This window comes from Peromyscus californicus, unplaced genomic scaffold, assembly GCF_007827085.1.
Source record: "Peromyscus californicus insignis strain IS unplaced genomic scaffold, ASM782708v3 Scaffold_17__1_contigs__length_78620276, whole genome shotgun sequence".
NCBI classification, from domain to species: Eukaryota; Metazoa; Chordata; class Mammalia; order Rodentia; family Cricetidae; genus Peromyscus; species Peromyscus californicus.
Window position 1 is genome coordinate 12,882,742 of NW_026294469.1, and position 20,946 is coordinate 12,903,687.

At 35.6% G+C, this 20,946-nt stretch overlaps 1 protein-coding gene across 5 annotated transcripts in view; it reads right to left on the bottom strand.

Annotated features, from left to right (window-relative positions):
* Positions 1–20,946, bottom strand: part of Nol4 (nucleolar protein 4) — a 322,474-nt gene that overhangs the window by 191,403 nt on the left and 110,125 nt on the right. For all 5 annotated transcript variants that reach the window (XM_052741636.1, XM_052741640.1, XM_052741637.1 and 2 more), the window contains 3 exons: positions 16,786–16,897; positions 15,728–15,840; positions 8,516–8,648 (listed from right to left, as the gene is read on the bottom strand). In XM_052741636.1, the coding sequence (XP_052597596.1) occupies positions 8,516–8,648; positions 15,728–15,840; positions 16,786–16,897 (358 nt within the window). The remainder of the gene's footprint in view (positions 1–8,515; positions 8,649–15,727; positions 15,841–16,785; positions 16,898–20,946) is intronic.

A 20,946-nucleotide genomic window follows, 5' to 3' on the forward strand; every position in this document is an offset into this window, starting at 1 on the left:
TAGCTAAAGGATTTAAGAATCAAAATTCTTTACAACTCATAGTAAATTACTTTCTAGTTGTCTGCTCTTTTTATATTACTTACAGTTCATCTATATTTCTGAAAATTATGATCTGATTATTTATATAGCAAATGCTATTAAAAACACATTCTATAAGCTTCATTAGTTTAACTACCTTGACTCAAAAATAATTAAATAAGTTCATTAAATAAATAATTTTAATTTGGTATTAAAGAAACTTGATGAGAATAAAATGTCAGCATTGTGGGATTTCCAGGTGTTTTAAATCCAGAAATGTTTGGGATTTAAACATAGAGAACAAAACCATGTTTACAAACAGGTTTAATTTTAAAGTTAATTTTATTACATTTGTGTTTGAAAAAAACAACTTTGTCCACATAAAACTTCCAGAAAAATTCCAAAAGTGCTAAGTAAAAAAAAATTTAAATGCAGAAGAAATGATCTGACTTACATAGACAGGAGAATCTCTGGGGAATTTGACATTCAGACTAAAATCGCTTTTAATAGGTTTTCTAATTAAAACTCAGCATCATAAAAAATTAACCACTAAATTTAATTTCCCACTAAGTAAAGTTTTACATCATTCTTATTAAAAACATGTTTTATTAGATTTCCCAACTAAATTAAATGTTGAGCGGTGGATGCATTTATTGTTGGTTTATATGCCTTAAAAATTACACAAAATTACACCGTATTTAGCCAAATTAGATGCAATTTTAGTCAGGAGCCTATTTTTACTAAGATGTTACTTACATATCCATTGAGCAGTAAAAGAGGATTGCATATAAACACTGAATAGTTGTATGTCATTTCTGTACGTGAGTATTCTTAATTTACATCCAATGTGTACAATTTTCAGCAAATAATCACACACTGACCCTCTCTTAGATCAATAGAGAGGCATGTTCATAAATTATAAAAGAACCCATAGCAACTGTCATAAGAAAGGATAGAGCTGAACCCTGTACAACCTCACATATGAACTCTCATTCTGAAAGAAACTTAGAAAGTGCTAATTAGGACAGCATTTGAGTATGAGGCTCTGAGCTTGACATGGCTGCCATTGTGGAATTAGGGGCAGCTAGGAAGAATTGCAGAGGAGTAAGATTGGAAACATTGACTTCCACATGTTCATTTGGCTTGATAGGCCTCATGAGAATGTGCACAGTAGCTCAACAGTCTGTACATTTTAAGATGGATGTGTAATGCAGATTTATGCTGCCACTTCAGCACACAGTCTAAATTGGGATAGAAGAAAATGTGGGACCTTATTTCATATATCTTTACTTATTGATTCATCACACAACTAGAGTTTTCTATTTTTAATCTATGCCATTCACACCTCCCCAGGGCTATTGCCAGTTTACTTGTATAGGTTTTGCTGCTCACTGCAATAGAAACGTACTTTATTTCAAATACTGTTTAATTTGATATTATTAATGGTCAGGTTACTTTAGAGCTTTTGGCATGGACAATGGAATGGGACAATTTCATGTAGTTCTAACACGTTATGTTCATTTTTATATTATCTAACCATTCTAGGAGTCAGTTCACATGTGGAATGGATGGAGAGGATTATATTTCTTGACACTTACTCTTGTACGCCATCTACTTAAGGTCCAAACAGTTACTTTTTAGAATCACACCTCTGAATAATATATTTACTTCCTTTTTGACTCCCCAACACTTAGGTGAGTACATCCTACTTGAGGTGCATTCTATGTAACGTAGGTCTTAGAGGGAGACAGAAATCCCCAGTATGGAAGCAAATTGACTCAAAATGTTTACTATAGAAAATAAGAAAGCTGAAAACAATTAATATAAAGATAGTTAAATAGATTTCTTAAGAACACATTTCAAGGCTACTGTTCTATGTTATTATTTGGGGGAAAGTTCTCTTTTAGTGTGTTACTATATGAAGTATCAAATAACGCCACAGCATCAATTCCAGTCTAGATTCTAAGAGACTTGTTGACATAGTTTGTTCTCATCTAACAAGACCTTACAGGACTAAGCTGACTTTGGCAGCACTAGTTTCTCAAGAGGGTATTCAAAGTAAGAGACATTGAAATCTCAGAAACTGTCTTCTGAATGTTTACTCAGAAAGTCAGTTTTACAGGTAAACTGTGTTTTCTATTCAGAAGAAGGGAATTAGAAACATTAGATACGGAAAATTGCCCAGGTGTTTCATTCCCATAGTAACCTGTACATAAACAACACAAGGGATAATGGCTACTCTTCATTGTCAGCTTGACTAAATTTATAATCACCGTGTAAACATACCTCTGAATGTGTCACTGGGGTTATTTCCAGAAATGTTTGACTTAAGAAGGAAGAAGCTTTATGGATGTGACCAGCACTACCCAGTGGCCTGGAGTCCTGGACTGATTAAACAGGAAAGGGGAGCTGAGCATCAGAACTCATCTCTCTCTGACCAGCTGCCTCCTGCCACCATACCTATCCCACTAGGATAGACTGTATCCATTCTAAAACGACATTGCCTTTTTATCTAAAACAATGTTGCCTATTTATCATGTGATATTGTTACTGCAATGAGAAAACTGACTTCTTCCATAAGGAACAAAGCTAATTTTATCTATTTGTTTGATGTTTTAAGGAGATAAAATTTTACTCTGTAGCATGAACTGATCTTAAACTAGAGTCTCTATAGATTCTTAAAATAGATTCTCTATTCTCAATCTCCCGCGTGCTGAGACATCAGATTTATGCCACCATTCCTCACATATTTATACTATTATTTAATTATTTATTCTGAAGTTAATATTCCTAGCTTGGAAATGCATTCTCTTAGTAGTGATATAGGTTTGAGTAACATCACAACTTACTATAATTAAGCATGATTGTTGTAAGATCATACATACACATACACAATTATATACGGACTTTACAGTACAGTGTTTGTATTTGGATTAGCCACTAAATTCCAATGTAATGCTATTTTTTAAATAAAAAAATAACCTGACTAGTTGGAGTATATCAAAGCATTTCTATAAAGAATATATTACCATGAAATAAGAAATTTAATTCTAGTGAATGAATCATGTATTTCTAAATGCTAGCAGAATTATCAAATGTATTCTTGAATGAAAACTTTGCATAGAATATATGTTTGAAAAGCTAATTTCAGGTAGAAGTTAAAGTGACTGTTGAAAACTCAATCTTCATGTGTTTTTTCCTCTGCTTTTTCTAGACATTTCAACACTCATGTGCTTGGCACACAGATACTGTTAACAAGATGTTTATCCAATAATGAAATAGTCATGAGCCACATTATCTTCAGTAGATGGCAGAGCATATGTGTGATGGTGTTCCCATAAGATTACATCCTTCAGTGACATCTTAGCTATCTTCATTTATGGAAGCACACCAACGTTCCCACAATGGTACAACCACATAGTGACACATTACTAAGGATGTGTTGCTGCATGACTATTCCAAACACAACACAAAACCCAATTTGCCTAGAAAAAATAAATCTCTAATTTCCTGCATTGGTTAAGCTGACATACCACAGTTTTAACACTGACTAGCTACCCAAGGACACTATGTACATGAAGTTACTACCCAATAATAGGAAGGTGTTAAGAACAGAAATATACATTTTCTGTTGTAAACCTTTAGTCTTAAAGCTGATTAACATGAAAAGAAGATAATTATATGGATGTGCCTCAGCTTCCTTAGGCATTCTTATCTTTTTTTTTTTAAGGAAAACGGGGAAAAAGCAACAACTTACTGTGTCTACAAAAAGAAAGAAATCTTCTGATGCAAGTTTTTGTGTTAAATCAGGTGCAAGTATGCTCTTACAAAATATATCAGAAGTAGTTTACAGTATAGTATTTAATTTAGAAAACCAAGCAGATTGTTCTGTAAAACACAATTGACCCTTCCAAAGGAAATCAAATGCATCATCAAGCCAAAGTTTCCAGCCTGCTCCTAGGGCGGACACTCTCGTTGGCTATTCTGTCACAGACAACCCCAAAAAGCAAGTGTCAGATACTTCAGGCATCTCATGACAAAGTAACAACTCAGAGGAAGAAAAGCTGTTTGGAGTTGCTCCAGTGATTATAGTATCTGATATGTAAAGGTGAGAATTTAGTGGGTGTCATTTTTACCTGGGACCTATTTAAATGGATGCCATAGCATGAAAAGTAACAAACAGGCAGTCTCAGAATCCATGTGATCTGTTCACTCTGGGGATGTTTCCTGGAACTCTGTGAGTCAGCCACAGCCATTGCATGCCAAAGTTGTATTCATAACAAGCTCCCTAACTCAGCAACATTGAGGACCACATGCTTCCTCAATTTAGGCAAACTCAAATGTAAGTAGAGCCTTTTGAATTTAATCCAAAGATATTATTTTAAACTTATTGAACTATTAAAACATGACCATGGGTTTTCTTTAAATCAAAAATGCTTCCTATGTAAAGACTGTGATTTTTACATATTTCTTATATTTTTGGTTCTGTTTTTAAACAGAGTTTATGTATTTCTTATTTTTATATTTTTAACTGAGTGAGGAGAGTGACATGAACTGCAAATAAGCAAAAGGAAGTATTCTCCCTGACTTTGAAATACTTCTCTCATAAATTCTTCATCCAGTTTCTGTCTTCTTGACCTTTGCTTAATTATCTAACCCAGCATAGGAAACTTTCTTGCTTTTCCTCCCTTCCCCCAATACACAAGAATTTGATGACTAGATTGCAAGTCTTTCATAACCATAGTCAAATGAAAACAGAAAAGAAAGGCTTTAATTTTCATTCTCCATTTTATATGGTGCTCAATAAAGACATTGTGTAAACCTGCCCACATTAAAGGAATTTCAAAAAGCCACAGCACCCTACCTTCAGTCTCTTTAACAAATATTTTCAACTTGATCTTAAAGGAAAATAGGACATCTAAAATTTTTATTTGTTCAGAATTTAAAAAATCACATTGGTTAGGTTTCAGCTGGTTATAGTGAGGCTGAGACAGAAGGCCTAGAAATCTGAGGCCAGCCTGCACTACATGAAACCCTGTCAAAATGAAGAAACATGCAAAAATTACAGGGACAATAAAAGATTTTAGATACAGTAAAATAGAAGTTTTAATCAATCATTAAAATAGGAGTTTATCCCAGGATTTCTCCCAACATTTTGGACACATCTGATTTATGGGTACAGACAAAGGAGCTCACATGGTCACAATAAAATATTACTCTTGCACTGTCAGCTATCACATGTAGTTATTCAAATTTAAATTATATGCTATTAATATTGAAAATGCTCCCCACTCAGACTAACTGGATACTGAGCCTATGGTATGGACGGTGACCATCATATGGAACAACATGATCATAGAAAATTCCCATCCTCATAGGTGTCTCCTGTGTCACGTGTCCTACTCTTTTCTCCAAATTTCCCTTCAAAACATCTCCCTGTGGTTTCTCCGAGCATCAGCTTCTGTCTTGCACAGACTCTGCTTTCTTACCCAATCCAGTTATTTGTAACTATAGAACTGTTTGTATCCCTACCCACCAAGGATGCCTTTGTCAAATCTGGAGATGCCACACTTGCCTCTAGGGGGAAACATGTGACTACCATGGAGTCAGTAGCTGGAAGGAGGCTGCTAGAAGTTCACCCAATGAGTCAGGGATCAACAGTGTGGAGGCTGAGAAGCTCTGCCCCATGAACTCTACAGTGGACCCACATTAGGATGCTCACCCAAAATTAGATAAGCTACATCACAAGTCATTACCTTCTCACACACTCCGAAGATTAATGTACACCATCCACAAGGAAGTAACATACCCCAAACTAACCTAGACACAGTTTTTAAAACAGCCCAATAATTTTTAAAAGACACATATATTTAAAATGTTATTACTATAAATTCTTATTTTTAAAGAGCAAAGTAGTTTCTCATACAGGTTAGATAGATCACTTTCATTTCTTTATATTATATCTTACATTAAAATTGGGGCTATGCTTTTTAATTTTTTGTATTTATTTGCTTACCATTACATACAAAGATACACACATATATATGTTTGCGCACACAATATTGTAGAGACACGTGCCAATGCACACATACACACACATATATCTATATGTATGTATATATCTCACTTGTAAAAGAAAGACAATTAGGTATGAAAGGCATAAGATAAAAGCACACTATAATTATAAAACAAGCATGATAAAATAGTGCAAGTATATGTAGGTTTTTGTGCAATTATGTGCACACTCACATATGCACATAGGGGTATAAGAATTATACAGTGTGGTGGTAGCATGGATTACTTAGGAAAATACCATTATCAAGGAAAAGGAAAGAAAATATGTAAAACTCATTTTACAAACCATAATTACATTGGAAAGCTACACCTTAATTATTTAAATGATGGAACATGTAGGAACTATCTGAAATGGAGCACATGACAGGAAACTCATAGTGTGAGAAGACTTATGAATTAATAATTCTCGCAATATGGAAAAGGATAATAAATGAGAAAATGATATAGTTTCACATGGTAATAATTTCTCTGAAGAATGTTAACAGCAATTAACAGATGAAGAAAGGGAAGTGGGCCTTTAGCAGATGTCCTTTTATAGATCTCAGTTCTTGAAAAAAAACCTGTGCGTGCAGGAACATGTGGGTGCAAATGGTATTGAAAGTAACAGGACTAGATTTGCTCTCCCAAGTGGTGAGTATGAGAACACAGTCAAGGAATACACCCAACATCTGTGAGCAGAAAGTGGCCAGGAGCTCACCGAGATGACAGGAAAGCAGATATCTCGTTATCTTACTTTGAGGTCATGATCCTAATAATCTATGAGGATGGGGAAAACCTCTCACACACTAGAAGGAGAGATGGGGCAGTGTGAGGGATAGCCCCTAATATGTAAGAGGAGGGTTAGAAGGAGGCTGGGGCAGGGCTAACTAACATTCACATGTAGCAGGCATCAGCACAGCAGAGTGTTTTCCCCAGAGATAATATTGGGAAAGTTGTTTCATGGCATCTTACTAAGTCAGTATAGATTTTCATCATGAGTTGTGCCCTAGCCAAAGGCCTACAACTGGTAATTCCAACCAATAAAGCAATACATTTTCATGATCAGAGGCATTGCTCTAAAATGTACATTCTCTCCATTCTCTAAAATTATATATGATCAGAATGAGAATATAAATAGACAAAATACATTGATTACAGTGTATATATCATAACTGATAAATATATACACATATCAGTTATTTTGTGATGCTGGCACCGTTAATATGAGAGGAGTATCTATTTATTTTACATCAAAGTGACAAGAATTTCCTTATAGTATTCTGAAAAAAAAGCCCTTTGTACTGAACAGCTATTCTACTGTATAGCAAGTTAGATATCATCTTGAAGCCACTGACAACATTCTCTTTTCTTTTTTATAAATCATGATGATGTGACATCCACTCCACTTAGACTCCTCTAAAGGAGGAAAAGAGAAGTGTCCCATGATGGGGACATTTACATATTTAACACTAGGGATATCTTAAGTCTTTCTGGTGTAGACTGAATGCAAAATCAATCTGAAACACTGGCAACTTTTAAAACTAGGTTTTAATAACAAGTTTCAGGAAAAACAAAACCAACAACAAAAACCAAGAAAAGCTTTTTTTCCTATGTACTGATGTAGTGAAACAACTTACCAGCCAGAAGTCATGTAAACTTATACATGATTGAACTAATAACAAATTTTGAATGAAATTCTCTGGTTTTGACTTACAAAACTTCATTTTACACCTGCTATTATATTTACTTGCATTGAATTTTATACTTACAATGACAAAAATCTACAAAGAATTTTTGAAGTTCTTTGAACATATCAGGCCTGAAGCGCTGACTTTCAATTGAATTTGTCTATAATGTCCATATTTGTTCCCAGATCAACAGTGGGGAGACTTAGGAATCTTCCTGAGATTCTAGGATAGAAAACAACAATCTTTGCTTCCTTCTCTGGTGGGAAAGCAGCTCAGGATCACAGAAGAGCAACTTCTTCCTATAGTGTCCCTTTGATAAGACTGTCCTTTAACATATGGTCCTTTATATTTGGGACTAGGCTGTCAGATCAAAGAAAATTTAATCATCTTTAAACTCTTCATCTGCTCAAAAATAAATGGTGACATAAGAGACCTAAGCCAGAAAACATCATCATAGATCTCCTGTAGCACATTTTATATTTGAGAAGCAAAACAGGGATGTGCTTGGATTTCATAGCTAACATCTTTTTATAAATCAGTCTAACACTTTAATTTTGAAAAGAGTACTTAAATCTAAAAATAATAAAGTGGATGACATAACCTGAGTGCCCAGAAAAAAGTCTCCATAGAAACAGATTTTTTTTTTTTTTAAGATGGACACAAGAGTAAAGAGGTGGCTCTGATTTTAACATGTTCTTGCTCATTGCTGGGCCTCATTGCTTCCTTTACTCATTTGTTCAATGTGAAAGGCTTACCATCTTGCTGGCCATGGAGAGTCTGGGGACTTTGCATTCTTTCTTCCAGATTCGAACTAAGGTCAGAGTTCACAGCTGACATCCGTGTTGAATCACTCATATCAAATTCATCACTTTCTATAGAACTTTCATCCTGAAATGGTTTGAAAATATCATTAGGCACCATAAAACATAACTGTGTGCAAAAAATGACTAGTCTATCTATGTGGTCAACGAAAGGTTAGCCAGTGAGTAAATTATTATCCGACTTTATAAAACATGGGACATGCGGGGCGGTGGTGGCACATGCCTTTAATCCCAGCACTTGGGAGGCAGAGCCAGGTGGATCTCTGTGAGTTCAAAGACAGCATGGTCTACAAAGTGAGATCCAGGACAGGCACCAAAACTATACAGAGAACCCCTGTCTCGAAAAAAACAAACAAACAACAACAAAAAAAAGTGGGACACGCTGATAAATACTTGGAACAATAGATGATGAAATTATTTCTACCTTTAAGAAATGTTAAGAATTTTGGAGATTCAAACAGCATATTATGCACAATCCCGTTGTAAAGGTAGAATAATGTGTTTAGAGAGGAAGTAATTTAGGAATTAGCCTGAACATTAAAATAAAAATGTTCTTGTTAATGAATTTATTTTAAAAGAGGTAACCATAAAAAATGATGGGATGAAAAATGTAAGTTTTGCATAAACAAAATGATTCAGTAAAATATTATAAGCACAGATCTTATAATGCAGTGGGAATTTTTCAGCAAACAGGATGGACTCTAATAATAAACCAAGATATATTTTTTTCTATGTATTTGATATATCCTAACATATTTTACAAATAAAGACAATACATGATAGATAGATAGATAGATAGATAGATAGATAGAGACGATAGATGATAGATATACTAGAGAGAATAGATAGATGATATATATGTGATAGATTATAGATACGTAGATAGATACTAGATAAATGATATATGTATATGATAGAAAGACAGATTATATATGGATGATAGGTCATTCATAGAGGAGAGGTAGATGATTACATGTAAATAAATCATACAAAGATATGTTATAGGTAGACAGAGCACTGAAATCACAAAAGGAGTTCTATATAACATTGTATAAAACTCTTTCATTAAAAGTCGGGTCACAAAAACGTCTAACAAATGGCTAGTTCAGCAAAAATGTCAAGTGTGAACAATTAATAAACCAAGACTGGTATACTTTTTAATTTTTGAGATTATAAAGTAATTACAACACTTCTCCTTTCCCTTTCCTCCCTCCAAACCTTCCCATATACCTCTCATTGCTCTTTTTCAAATTCATGGCCTCTTTTTTCATTATCTTTTGTTATGTGCATATATGTACATGTATATACATGTACATTCTTAAATATAACCCTATTGGTCTGTATAATGTTACTTATACGTATGTTTTCAGGGGTGACCTGAATAGCCAATTGGTGTTCTCTTCCTTAGGGAAGACTATTTCTCCAACTTTCAACATTCTTTAGTGGCTTGTGCGTTTTTGTTTAGGGTTGAAGCCTTGCAAGCTTCCAAAGGAGGGGGCAAACAACAGTCATACCCAGCTATGGCACCCATGACCAAATCATCTACCAGCATGGCACAGGAAGTCGGCAGTAGTGGCACACATACTTTGACAATAATGGACAGCTCCTAATTGGAATTAGGACCCACATAACAAGAGGGAAAACAAGCTTGGCACTGGAGCCCTAGCTAAATGCTCAGTGCTAGTGAAGTCATACATATCGGTAGAGAATCTACAACCACTAATGTAGTAAACCAGCATAATCCCTAACAACAATCTAAACATTTGTCCTTAAACTACAGATAAGTGTAGTCATTACCTCTCATCAAGGAAACTTCTCTTTGAAACTAGGATACTTAACTCCGATTTCATTGAAGCAATGAGTTTGTCATTTTACTTCAAAGTAATTTCTTTGCTGATTACAACATGCTGTTGGCTTTTGTGTTGTTAAAAAAAACAACTAAGAACTTTTCCTACTCAAAGAAGCTATTTCTTCAGTCTTGGGGTACTTCAGACTTCATGGTTATGAGGCAAGTACTCTATCCACTGAGCCACTTTTCTAACCCTAAAAATTGTCTTTATAAATAAATATTTTAAATCTTTAGTATTTATTTATTTTTGTTGGAGAGTTATTGTGCATGTCAGAAGACAGCTTGCTTGAGTCATTTGCCCCCTTCCATCATGTGTGTCCATCCTGAGGATTGAACTCAGGGCACCGAGTTTGGCAGTAAACATCTTTCACCTGCTGAACTATCTTGCCAGATCAAGTATTTTTTACAGATAACACAAACAGCTGATGAGATCTAACTGAATAAAATTATGTCTATAGGATTTATGTATATGTAAAATGTGTGTTTGCGTGTGTGTGTGTGTGTGTGTGTGTGTGTGTGTGTGTGTGTGTGTGTGTGTGTTTTTAAAGAGGGGCAAGATACAAAGTCTCAATCATGTTCCCTGTTCTGTAAAATGACTATAAAAATTGCTGAACACTGTAGCTAATCAGTATAAATTTATCATCATTACATAACACTTAGCATACTTTCTTAGAGTTTGGACAAATGATTAACAAGCTCTCTTGTTAAATGAGCTATTGTCCTAATTGAGCTTCTATTGTTGTGAATAAAGACCATGACAAAAGGAAACTTGTGGGATGAGAGGGTTTATTTAGCTTATATATGTCAAGTCATAGCCACTGAGGAAAGTCAAGATGTGAATTCAAGGCAGAAATCTGGAGGCAGGAACTGAAGCAAAGACCACAAGGAACAGTGCTTATTGCCTTGACCCTCATGGAAAGCTCAGTTTGCTTTTTTACCTATCCAAGGGTGGTGCAATCCACAGTGGACTGGTCCCTCTCACATCAGCCATTAATCAAAAAAAATGCCCCACAGGCTTGCCTACAAGTAACCTGATGAAGATATTTACTTAATTAAGGTTTCTCTTCCCAGGTCTGTCTAAGTTTGTGTCAAATTGACAAAAAAACAACCAACCAGCACACTTGCCACACATTTCAGCTCTTTAAAGATACCAACTTTGCCGGGCGGTGGTGGCGCACGCCTTTAATCCCAGCACTCGGGAGGCAGAGCCAGGCGGATCTCTGTGAGTTCGAGGCCAGCCTGGACTACCAAGTGAGTTCCAGGAGAGGCGCAAAGCTACACAGAGAAACCCTGTCTCGAAAAAAACCAAAAAAAAAAAAAAAAAAAAAAAAAAAAGATACCAACTTTAAGTACTTGTTATCATTGGTGAATCAAAAATTGGAAAATTTATAATTTTCTTTAACATTACCCTATGAAGTGTAAATGACTTATCATAATTCTCTTTATTCAAATACCAGTTTTTACACATTTATACAAGCTGTATAAATGTATAATCATACAACCTCAACTAAAAGCATGTACTCATTCTATACATTTTCTTACAATTATTTTCTAATTCTTAACTAAATTATTCTTTTTAATGAAATAATAAAAATTAACAGAATATAAAATTATTATTTTGTTAGCGTGGAAATAAAGCTAACTATAATCAGATAAAAACCAACAGAAGATTTCTAAGGGTTAAATTTTCAAAGGTTAAATTAGAAAGTGCAATTGTTATTATTATGTAGTTGTTTCTCCAGGATCATTTTTCAAACATTCATTTGAAACTTTTCTACACAAGCATCTGCTTGGTATTGTGACATAACCAGGGATGACTGTACAGGTAAGTCCATGCCTCATGGGACTGAAATACCTCCATGGTTCTCAGTCCTATCTAACTGTAATTGAAAATTCATCTTCACATTTCTGAATGTGCCTTTTCTCTACTCACAAATTCATGGCCAATGTCTACACCATAGTATGTAAGTGACCCAATCATTACCATACAAGGCAGTAAAAAACTGATAATCTTTTATCATTAGTCTTGAAAAATTTATCCAATCATTCACTATCAGCAATACTATGTTAAATATCTTAATGTTTAAATTGCTTCCTGTACCACATCCCTGAAACTAACTTTCTTATCAAAGCAAAGAAATGTCTTCTAAAAGCTTTTAATAATTGTTTTCTACTCTGTCTTCTGTACCCATAATTTGGAGGCTAGAACTTTTCATAGTATCATAAAACATTGTCATCTTTTCATTTTCAACATTCCCTGGGTCCCTTGAGAGCAGCATTCTGTGAGTGTGCCTAGACTGGCTAGAAACACAGAGGGAATTCACTCAAAGAGAGTCAGCCATGTGATCCTAGGTAGGCTGTCCATGCTCTAGGGAATGGCCTTACATTGATGCACATATTGACATGCTAATTGGACTCAGTTGGTTAAAACAGAGGACATAAAATTGAGAGTGTGGTGATTTGAATAGCTATGGCCACTATAGACTCATGTGTTTGAATGCTTGGCCCATAGGTATTGGCATTATTAGGAGGTGTAGCCTTGTTGGAATAGGTGTATATGATCTCATCTTTTATAATACTTAAATAACTGGTTTCAGTTTCCCTCACTCTACCCATGGTCTCACACAAATGAACATAATCATGAGTATTCATTTAAACTATTTTACATAATCTATCTGATCATGAATCAAAATTCCTTACTCTTTACCACCGAAATTTCAATTTTTCCATTTTTTTCTTAAACTTCTGACAACTTCAACAACCTTACTCTTGCTTCCTTTATCACTAAGGAACTGGGAGAAAACAGAGGAATATTTCTGTAGGCTCCACCACCATTCACCTACCACTGTCTGAGACCTGTCAGTGGTCCATTCTAAAACAAACTCTCCCAGCCCAAGAAGAAAAAATATGTTTCAGGAAGCAAAGCTGGAGAGACAGAAACATCTAAGTCCTTTAATACTGGACATGGAACTATAGGATTTAGTATTTTCCCTACTAAGTTCCAGTCTTACATTGGTCCAGTATTCCTTCACTTCTGCTACTATAGATTCTGTATCATTGTATGTTGGAAGGACATAGTTAGCTTTTGTTGTTGTTGTTTTACAGGTGCTTACAGTTAAGAGATTGCCTTGAGTCACAGAAAAGACTTTGGGCTTTTAAACAGTCTTGCGACTGAAAAACTATGGGCCTTTTGGGTGTTAGATTAGATGCATTTTACACTGTGATATGGGCAGGAGCCTAGGGGGCCACGAAGCAGATTGTGTTGGTTTGAATCAGAATGTCTTCCCTAGACTCTGCTGTTTGAATACAGAGTTCTCAGTTGGTGGCACTGTTCTGATAGGTTTAGGAGGTATGACTTAGCTAGCGGAAGTATATAGTTGGGGGCAAAGTTTTAGGTTTCAAAGCCACATGCCATTTCTACTGCACTCTCAGGTTGGTGCTTGCAGTTCAAGACGGGAGCCCTGGCTTCCTGCCCCTCCTTCACTCACTCAGCTGTCATAGTTTCTAACCTTGTGGAACCACAAGCCAAAAAGAACTTTCTCCTACAAGTTGCCTTGTTTGAATTTCAGTTCAGTATGACTTATCTTACTCACCTTCCCAAATCTGTAGTAGTTACAGTTTTCTAAAATTTTGTAAATACTCTAATAACAAGTAATTTCTTTGAATATTTTTAAACAGTATGCATCCAATTTAATAATTTCAAACTGTGATGATAAGGATAATTTCCCTAATTATAATTTTAAAGGCTCGGCTTTTTAGCTCAAACATGTATCATGCTTTAGAATCAGAAGGACTCAGAATATGTGGACTGTGTGGTTGGCACAAAGCTGATCATAATTTGGGCAGAGAAGTAAGCTTATGGGCCTCCAAATTAGCTTCCTAGAAATAATTTGACAGCTCTAACTTTTCTATGAGACCTTATTTCTTCAATTCTGTAATGATTATGGTGTCAGTTGTTCCATTCTTAGTAACAGACACATTTTAAAAACCTGGCTTTGAGGTCTTTAGTATAATGACTTTATGGCTGTTGATTCAATCATTTATTGTTGGCCATCTCGTAATATTTAATGCAATATGGCCACTTCACAGATATTTATAGACAGTGAACCCCAAATCTATGGAGGTAAAATAATGTTACAGTTTCAAGATTAAACCTTTGTCAAGTTCAGAGAAAAACAAAAAGATAGGTTTAAATTTTATAAATAAAGTAGCCAAAAGTAATTTTAATAGGCCTTGATCATGTTTTATAAATAATCGAGTATTTTAAAGTAAATATTTAACCACATTTCCTGTTTCAGGGAAAGTTCAAGGAGGGAATTTATTAGGCTGAATGTCTGTTTCCAACAGAGATAATCTGAATGTTTCTACTAGTTAGTGGTGACCACTAGTGAATAAGAATTTACTAAATTCATACAGTGTGTTGCCTTTGCTTCTTTATGAAGAATACAAGTAGCTTACACACAGACACACACACACACACTCACACATAGATACACACACACACAGACACACATGCAAACTTGAAATCACAGAGATACACACACAAACTCATACACATACAAACACACATGTACACAGATACAAACATACACAGAGATACACATAAACACACATGCAATCTCTCTCTCTCTCTCTCACACACACACACACACATACACACACACACACAACTTAAATTCTTTCATCAATATTAGAACTAGAATTCTAGAGAATATCAATAAACACACATTTGGTTCTGACATATGATAGTAGATTGATAGATTCAAATAAAACACAATAATCTGAAACATGAAAATATTTGTTATTTAAAAATTGTAACAAATTTTCTATCAAAAATGCAGACATGTAAACAAAGCATTATTAAATAATTCATGGGAAAATGACTTAAAAGATATGGATGTGACTAATGGGGAAATTATTCCACTAGAAATCATCTTAAGTTGGTTTTTTAGTTTCACAGAGAAGACAGTCTCAGAGATCCTCTGTCCTTGGCTGCTCTCTGGGTACAGATACTCAGGACTTCCTAGCTCTTTGCCAAGACCACCCAGTGGCAATTTAGTGAGAAAAAGGAATCTTTCTCACATAGCACTAAGGAAGATGAATTCATCCAGAGACTCTGCATCCAGGCTGTGGAGTCTCTGTACCCTTTCCATATCAGTGAGATCCCGGCGACATTTTTTTTTTCATTAACAATATAAATTACAGCCTTCGAGTGGTACCATGCTCAGCCCCACAGCCATGGGTCTGGAGCTTCGTTCCCATTGCAGGGGATGCAATCACAGATGTTTCTGGTTTACCTCATCCTGCTGTGAGTTTAGCAGCTGCAGTTTCATGTGCTTCATGTACGCCATGGTGATTGGCATGTTGTAGTCAATCATGCTGGTCACCAGTGTAGGAGGCTTTCCATTATCTGCAACAGAACATTTCAAATCCATGGTGAATGTGACATTGTATTCCAGCTGCACCTTCAGGGTGAATCAGGGTGTCTAATTAAAATATAGTCTTCAGCACATTAATGATTAAAAAAACATTAAAGCATTGTAGATGAATTGCACAAATTATAACATGCAAATTACTACAAACTATGTTGGCCCAATTTAACAGACTGAACAAATCCACTATTTCTTACTGTATAGTGACTTTAAATATCCTGAGTAACAGTAAATAAAAATAATATGCTGATTAAGCAATTTAAAAAATCTTTCAGTGAGCAGTTGTTTTATATATATATTATATATATATATAATATATATAAATATAATATATATATTTATATATATTATATATATATTTATACTGGAAGTTGAAAGAAATTAGCTTTTTATTTTTACTTTCTTTTAGGAGCTAAGCTATCTTCCACCACATAGAAGGATCTTAAATGTGCCTATAAGATTAATGTGATTATTGAGATAACTTAGTGCTTAGGAAAATTATCTGTATAATTTCAATGAATGGAAAAGCCAAATTATGCTTATATAAAAATTTTAATTGAAGGCATTCCATGTATTCTATGATTTCTGGAAATAAGAATTCTATAGACTGGAAAGCTTATTTATAGTGTTGAACTTTCTTGCTGAGTATATCTAAAATACCATGAAATAATACCATGATGGAAATTAAAACAGTAATATATATTAAAAAAAAAAACACTTGTACAGTTGAACCTGCCTTCTAGGAGTGGATCCTGAATTACTTTGTAAGTGGGTATTCAGGATCCACTGCTCCCAACTTGAATAAATGAGATGATATGACTTGTTGAACTGTTTCAATCTTCCACATTTTTATAAAATGTAAGGTACAAATTGACATTATGAAGGAAAAATACTTCAAATCTCAGTACTGGCCACTTGGCTACCTTTGTGATCGGTTCCGTCTGGGTTCAAGTGCATTCTTTTCTGACACTCGGAGCAGCTCATTAGAAACCGCGTCACCGCTTCTCTTGGTAGGAAGGCGTAACTCTCTGAAATCTGAAATGATTCACAAAACATCAGTGTGATCACAGGAGCTGACCGAGCAAGATTCCACAGAAATAATCACTGTCTTTCCCAATAAGACGCGTTATTCCAGACTGGCAGTAAGCACAATGAAGGCATGCACGGCAAACCATGCATCATTTCAAGAAATATCTATCCAGCTTGATCAGGTGACTCTTAATAACAGCCAGTAATGCCGTGTGATGGGCAGAGCATTGGCTGCATCTGGGTAGATATGTGCTTTTTGTTTCTGCATTTCTTTTAGGAAAATAATGACAATGTACAGAGATGCTTGTGGATTTTCAGCATTATTGAATATTGCTCTTTAAACTTACTTATAGCAAGATCAAATTTTGGCTTATTTCATCTATATATTTTAAAATTTAGCCTCAATGAGAGGCAATGAACTTTGGATTCTGCAGGCTGATCATTTCTCCATTATCGCTTTAAAGTGTTTTAAGAGAATAAAAGTTAAATTCACGTATATACTACAGCAGTCAATTATCCTCTCCACAAAAAATGACACACTTGGGAATGAGCTTGGGCCACCTCGCTCATTTATTTTATGCAACTTTCATAATTTATGTCTAGAATAGCTCATGTTGCCAGAGCAGTATTTCCTACACTCTATGCAAAACTTTATGTTCAGACCTATGATCTTGATTTAAGGTAGCAATCTACACTTCTGCTGTGATGACTTGCTTAATATTAAACTTTTTATAAGGGTGTTTCTCTCACTGAAGCAGATAACTCTGTGATGCAAAGACATAGATGTTAAGTCTCTCTATGAAATCTAGTACTGACTCACACAGTCCTACTAGAAGTCTGATGCAGCATTTAGATTTCTCCTAGTGTTCTACGATTGTCACCAAACAGATGACAATGTCAGTAGAAGGAACAACTGAGTTACAAATTAGATGCAAACGTGTGGGATAATTTCTTAGGTGTATGCTTGACAGTTACAAATACTGATGTATTTCAAGTTACCCTAAAGAAGAAGGAAATGTGTAGCCAATGTATCATTGAGAGAACGTGTGTGCCAATTCCCCTGCTCATGAGGAGGTCATTTTTGCTACCGTATGCCACAGAAGGAGCACAGCATGGAAGAAGCAGCGCACGCTGAAATCCAGCATCACAAAGCTCATGCCTTCTGAGCTTCACATTGCTGTCAGTTTGCCTTACTCAGGGGTCCCCACTGACTCCTCCAAAAAAGCATACAGCAGCTCTCTAATGAGATTTAAAACCTGCTCAACAAGAGGGAGACTATGCCTGGTGCTGGAAACCTAACTACTCAGTGCTAGTGAAATCATGGTTATTGGAGGGGAATATGCAACCACTAATCTACTACACTAACGTAATTCCTGAAAACAGTCTAAACATTTGCCCTTATACCCACAGATAAATGTAATCTTCACTCTTCATCAAGGAAACTTCGCTTTTCAACACACGGGATCCATTACAAAAACCCACAACCCATCAAAATGCAGAGTTGTGGAGCCCAGTCCCAATAAAGATATCTACAAAACACTCCTAAGAGAACACTGAGGAAGAGGAGGGGGAAAGACTACAACAGTCAGAGAATCAGGTCCTTTGCTGTGAGATTGTATCTCCCGGTAAAATCAGAAGCCATATTCATTAAGTCTCAGCAACATGACTGCACAAACATGAGCTGAGCAAGGATGATACCAGTGAACACGGCAAACAAGATGGAGAACCTAAACCCTACACCAATAACTACAGGCAATGGAGGAAAGCTGGAAGCAGGAGAGGTGGTCCTTCCCAGTGAAGAGCACGCAGACCACAGCAGCTGCTCAGGCATAGGAAATGAAGACCCATGGAAGGTTTTCACATCTATTCCTTATTTCTTAAACACCCATAATCTCTACTCCTTCCTGATCTCTTCTGAAATAAGACTTCTAGGATTGACCCAAGGAAGAGAAAGAAGAATGTCCAGAATCATTTTATTATGGAAAAGTATACTAGTTGAAACAAGAGGCCACTATTCAAGACTATCATACCAGTGTAAGAGAGTACCATGTGGATGGGGCACAGAAATAGGAAGAAAACTCAATGAGGAAGGTAAGAACAGCAATTACATGCTACCATGTTACATGGTACAACTATTCCTTATACCCATGCACAGAAGCTTAGTGAAGGAGATCCTATGCATTGCTGAAAGAAGAGAGAAGTGATCATTTGACCTCAGTTTAGAACTGGATCCCAACAGCTGTCCTACCCTCACACTCCAGCATACATTTTTTAATGTGATCAACATTGACGTGTAATCAGCTTAAAATAGTATAACTATGAGATGCCCTATGTAAGCTACATAGTAACAGAAAAAGTCCATAGCAAACAGACAATTTACAAAAAATAAGACATGATTTCAAAAATTATCATCATAAAAGAAGATGGCTTATGAGGAAGGTAATTTGTACTACATAACAGTCTGAAAGAAATGAACAAATCCAGTCAATCCTTACTCATAAAATATTATTCTAAATGCAAACAGATTAAGTTTTCCAATCAAAAAAACACAGAGAACTGAATGGTAAAAAGAAAGATAATATCCACATATAAGTCATCTATCCATGGAAGATTTCTTTTAAGAATAAAATGTATACAGGCTGAAAATGAGTATGTCTAAAAATATGCAACTGACAACCAGAAAGAGACAGGTGGCCATATCTTCATCAGATACAATAGAATTGCCACAAAAATAAAAATCAATATAACATTATGAAGGGATTAATTATCAAAAGGATATAATAATTGTAAGTATACGCACACTCAACACAGTACCTAGATATATAAAGCAAGTACTAATATAACTAAAGAACATGGCAGACAGCAATAGAACCATCCATTGATTTGATGGAGGCATGGGTCTAGGACCCTCATAGGTATCATCAAATCTATAGCAGCTCAGATCACCCATGTGAAATGGCATAGTATTTGCATATTATGCGCACATATCTTCCCAGATGCTTTAAATCACCTATAAATCACTTGCACTGTTTTACACAGTTTAATTATTAGGCAAATTGGGAGTGGATGGTGCATGTCTTTGGGAGATGTAGGCAAATCTCTATGAGTTCAAGGCCAGCCTGGTCTACATAATGAGTTCCAGGCCAGCCCAGGCTACATAGTAAGACCCTGTCTCAAAACATAGCCCACCCTTTACTGAAAAGAAATGGGGGAGGAAGAGTAGATGGAGGTAAAGAAAGAGGAGAGGTAAGAGGGAGGGTCTGGGAGGAAAGAAGGGAGGAAAAACTGCGGTTGGGATGTAAAATAAATAAATAAATAAATAAATAAATAAATAAATAAATAAAAAAATAAATAAATAAATAAATAAATAAAAAATAAAGATAAAAGCTTCGCAATCATTGTCATACAGAGCTCTTCCATGGAATAATGATAAGAAAGATGTCTCCATGTGTTTAGCTCAAATACGGGTTTTTTAAAACCTTTTTTTTTGTCTATTGTTGTTCAATCTATGAATGTAAACCTTGCACAAGTGGAATGTTGACTATGAAGTAACAATGGAGGAATTCAGTACCTTCCTTTCATACATGAACAAAGCGAAGAAGCATCAGACTTGAGTGACACTTTAGGTCAAAGAACAAATACAAGCAGGCCATTGAACCACCATGGCAACAGAATGTGCATCCTTCCTACGCACACACAACAGCTTGCAGGAAGAAACATCTGTGGCCGTGAAACAAGACTCAGACCCCACAAAACTTTATTGTTTTCTGAATGCTGATGTGAAATTCGGCATTATCAACAGGAGGGGCTGTAGAGATCACTCAGTGGTTAAATGTGCTTGCTGCTCTTGCAGAATACTAGAGTCCATGTCCCAGCACTTACATCAGGCAGCTAACAACAGCCTGCCACTGCAGTTGTAAGGGAACCCATGCCTTCTTCTGGCCTCTAAAAGCACATGTACACACAAAAGCACACACACACACACACACACACACACACACACACACACACACACAGATATCTATATCTATATCTATCTTATATATATATATATA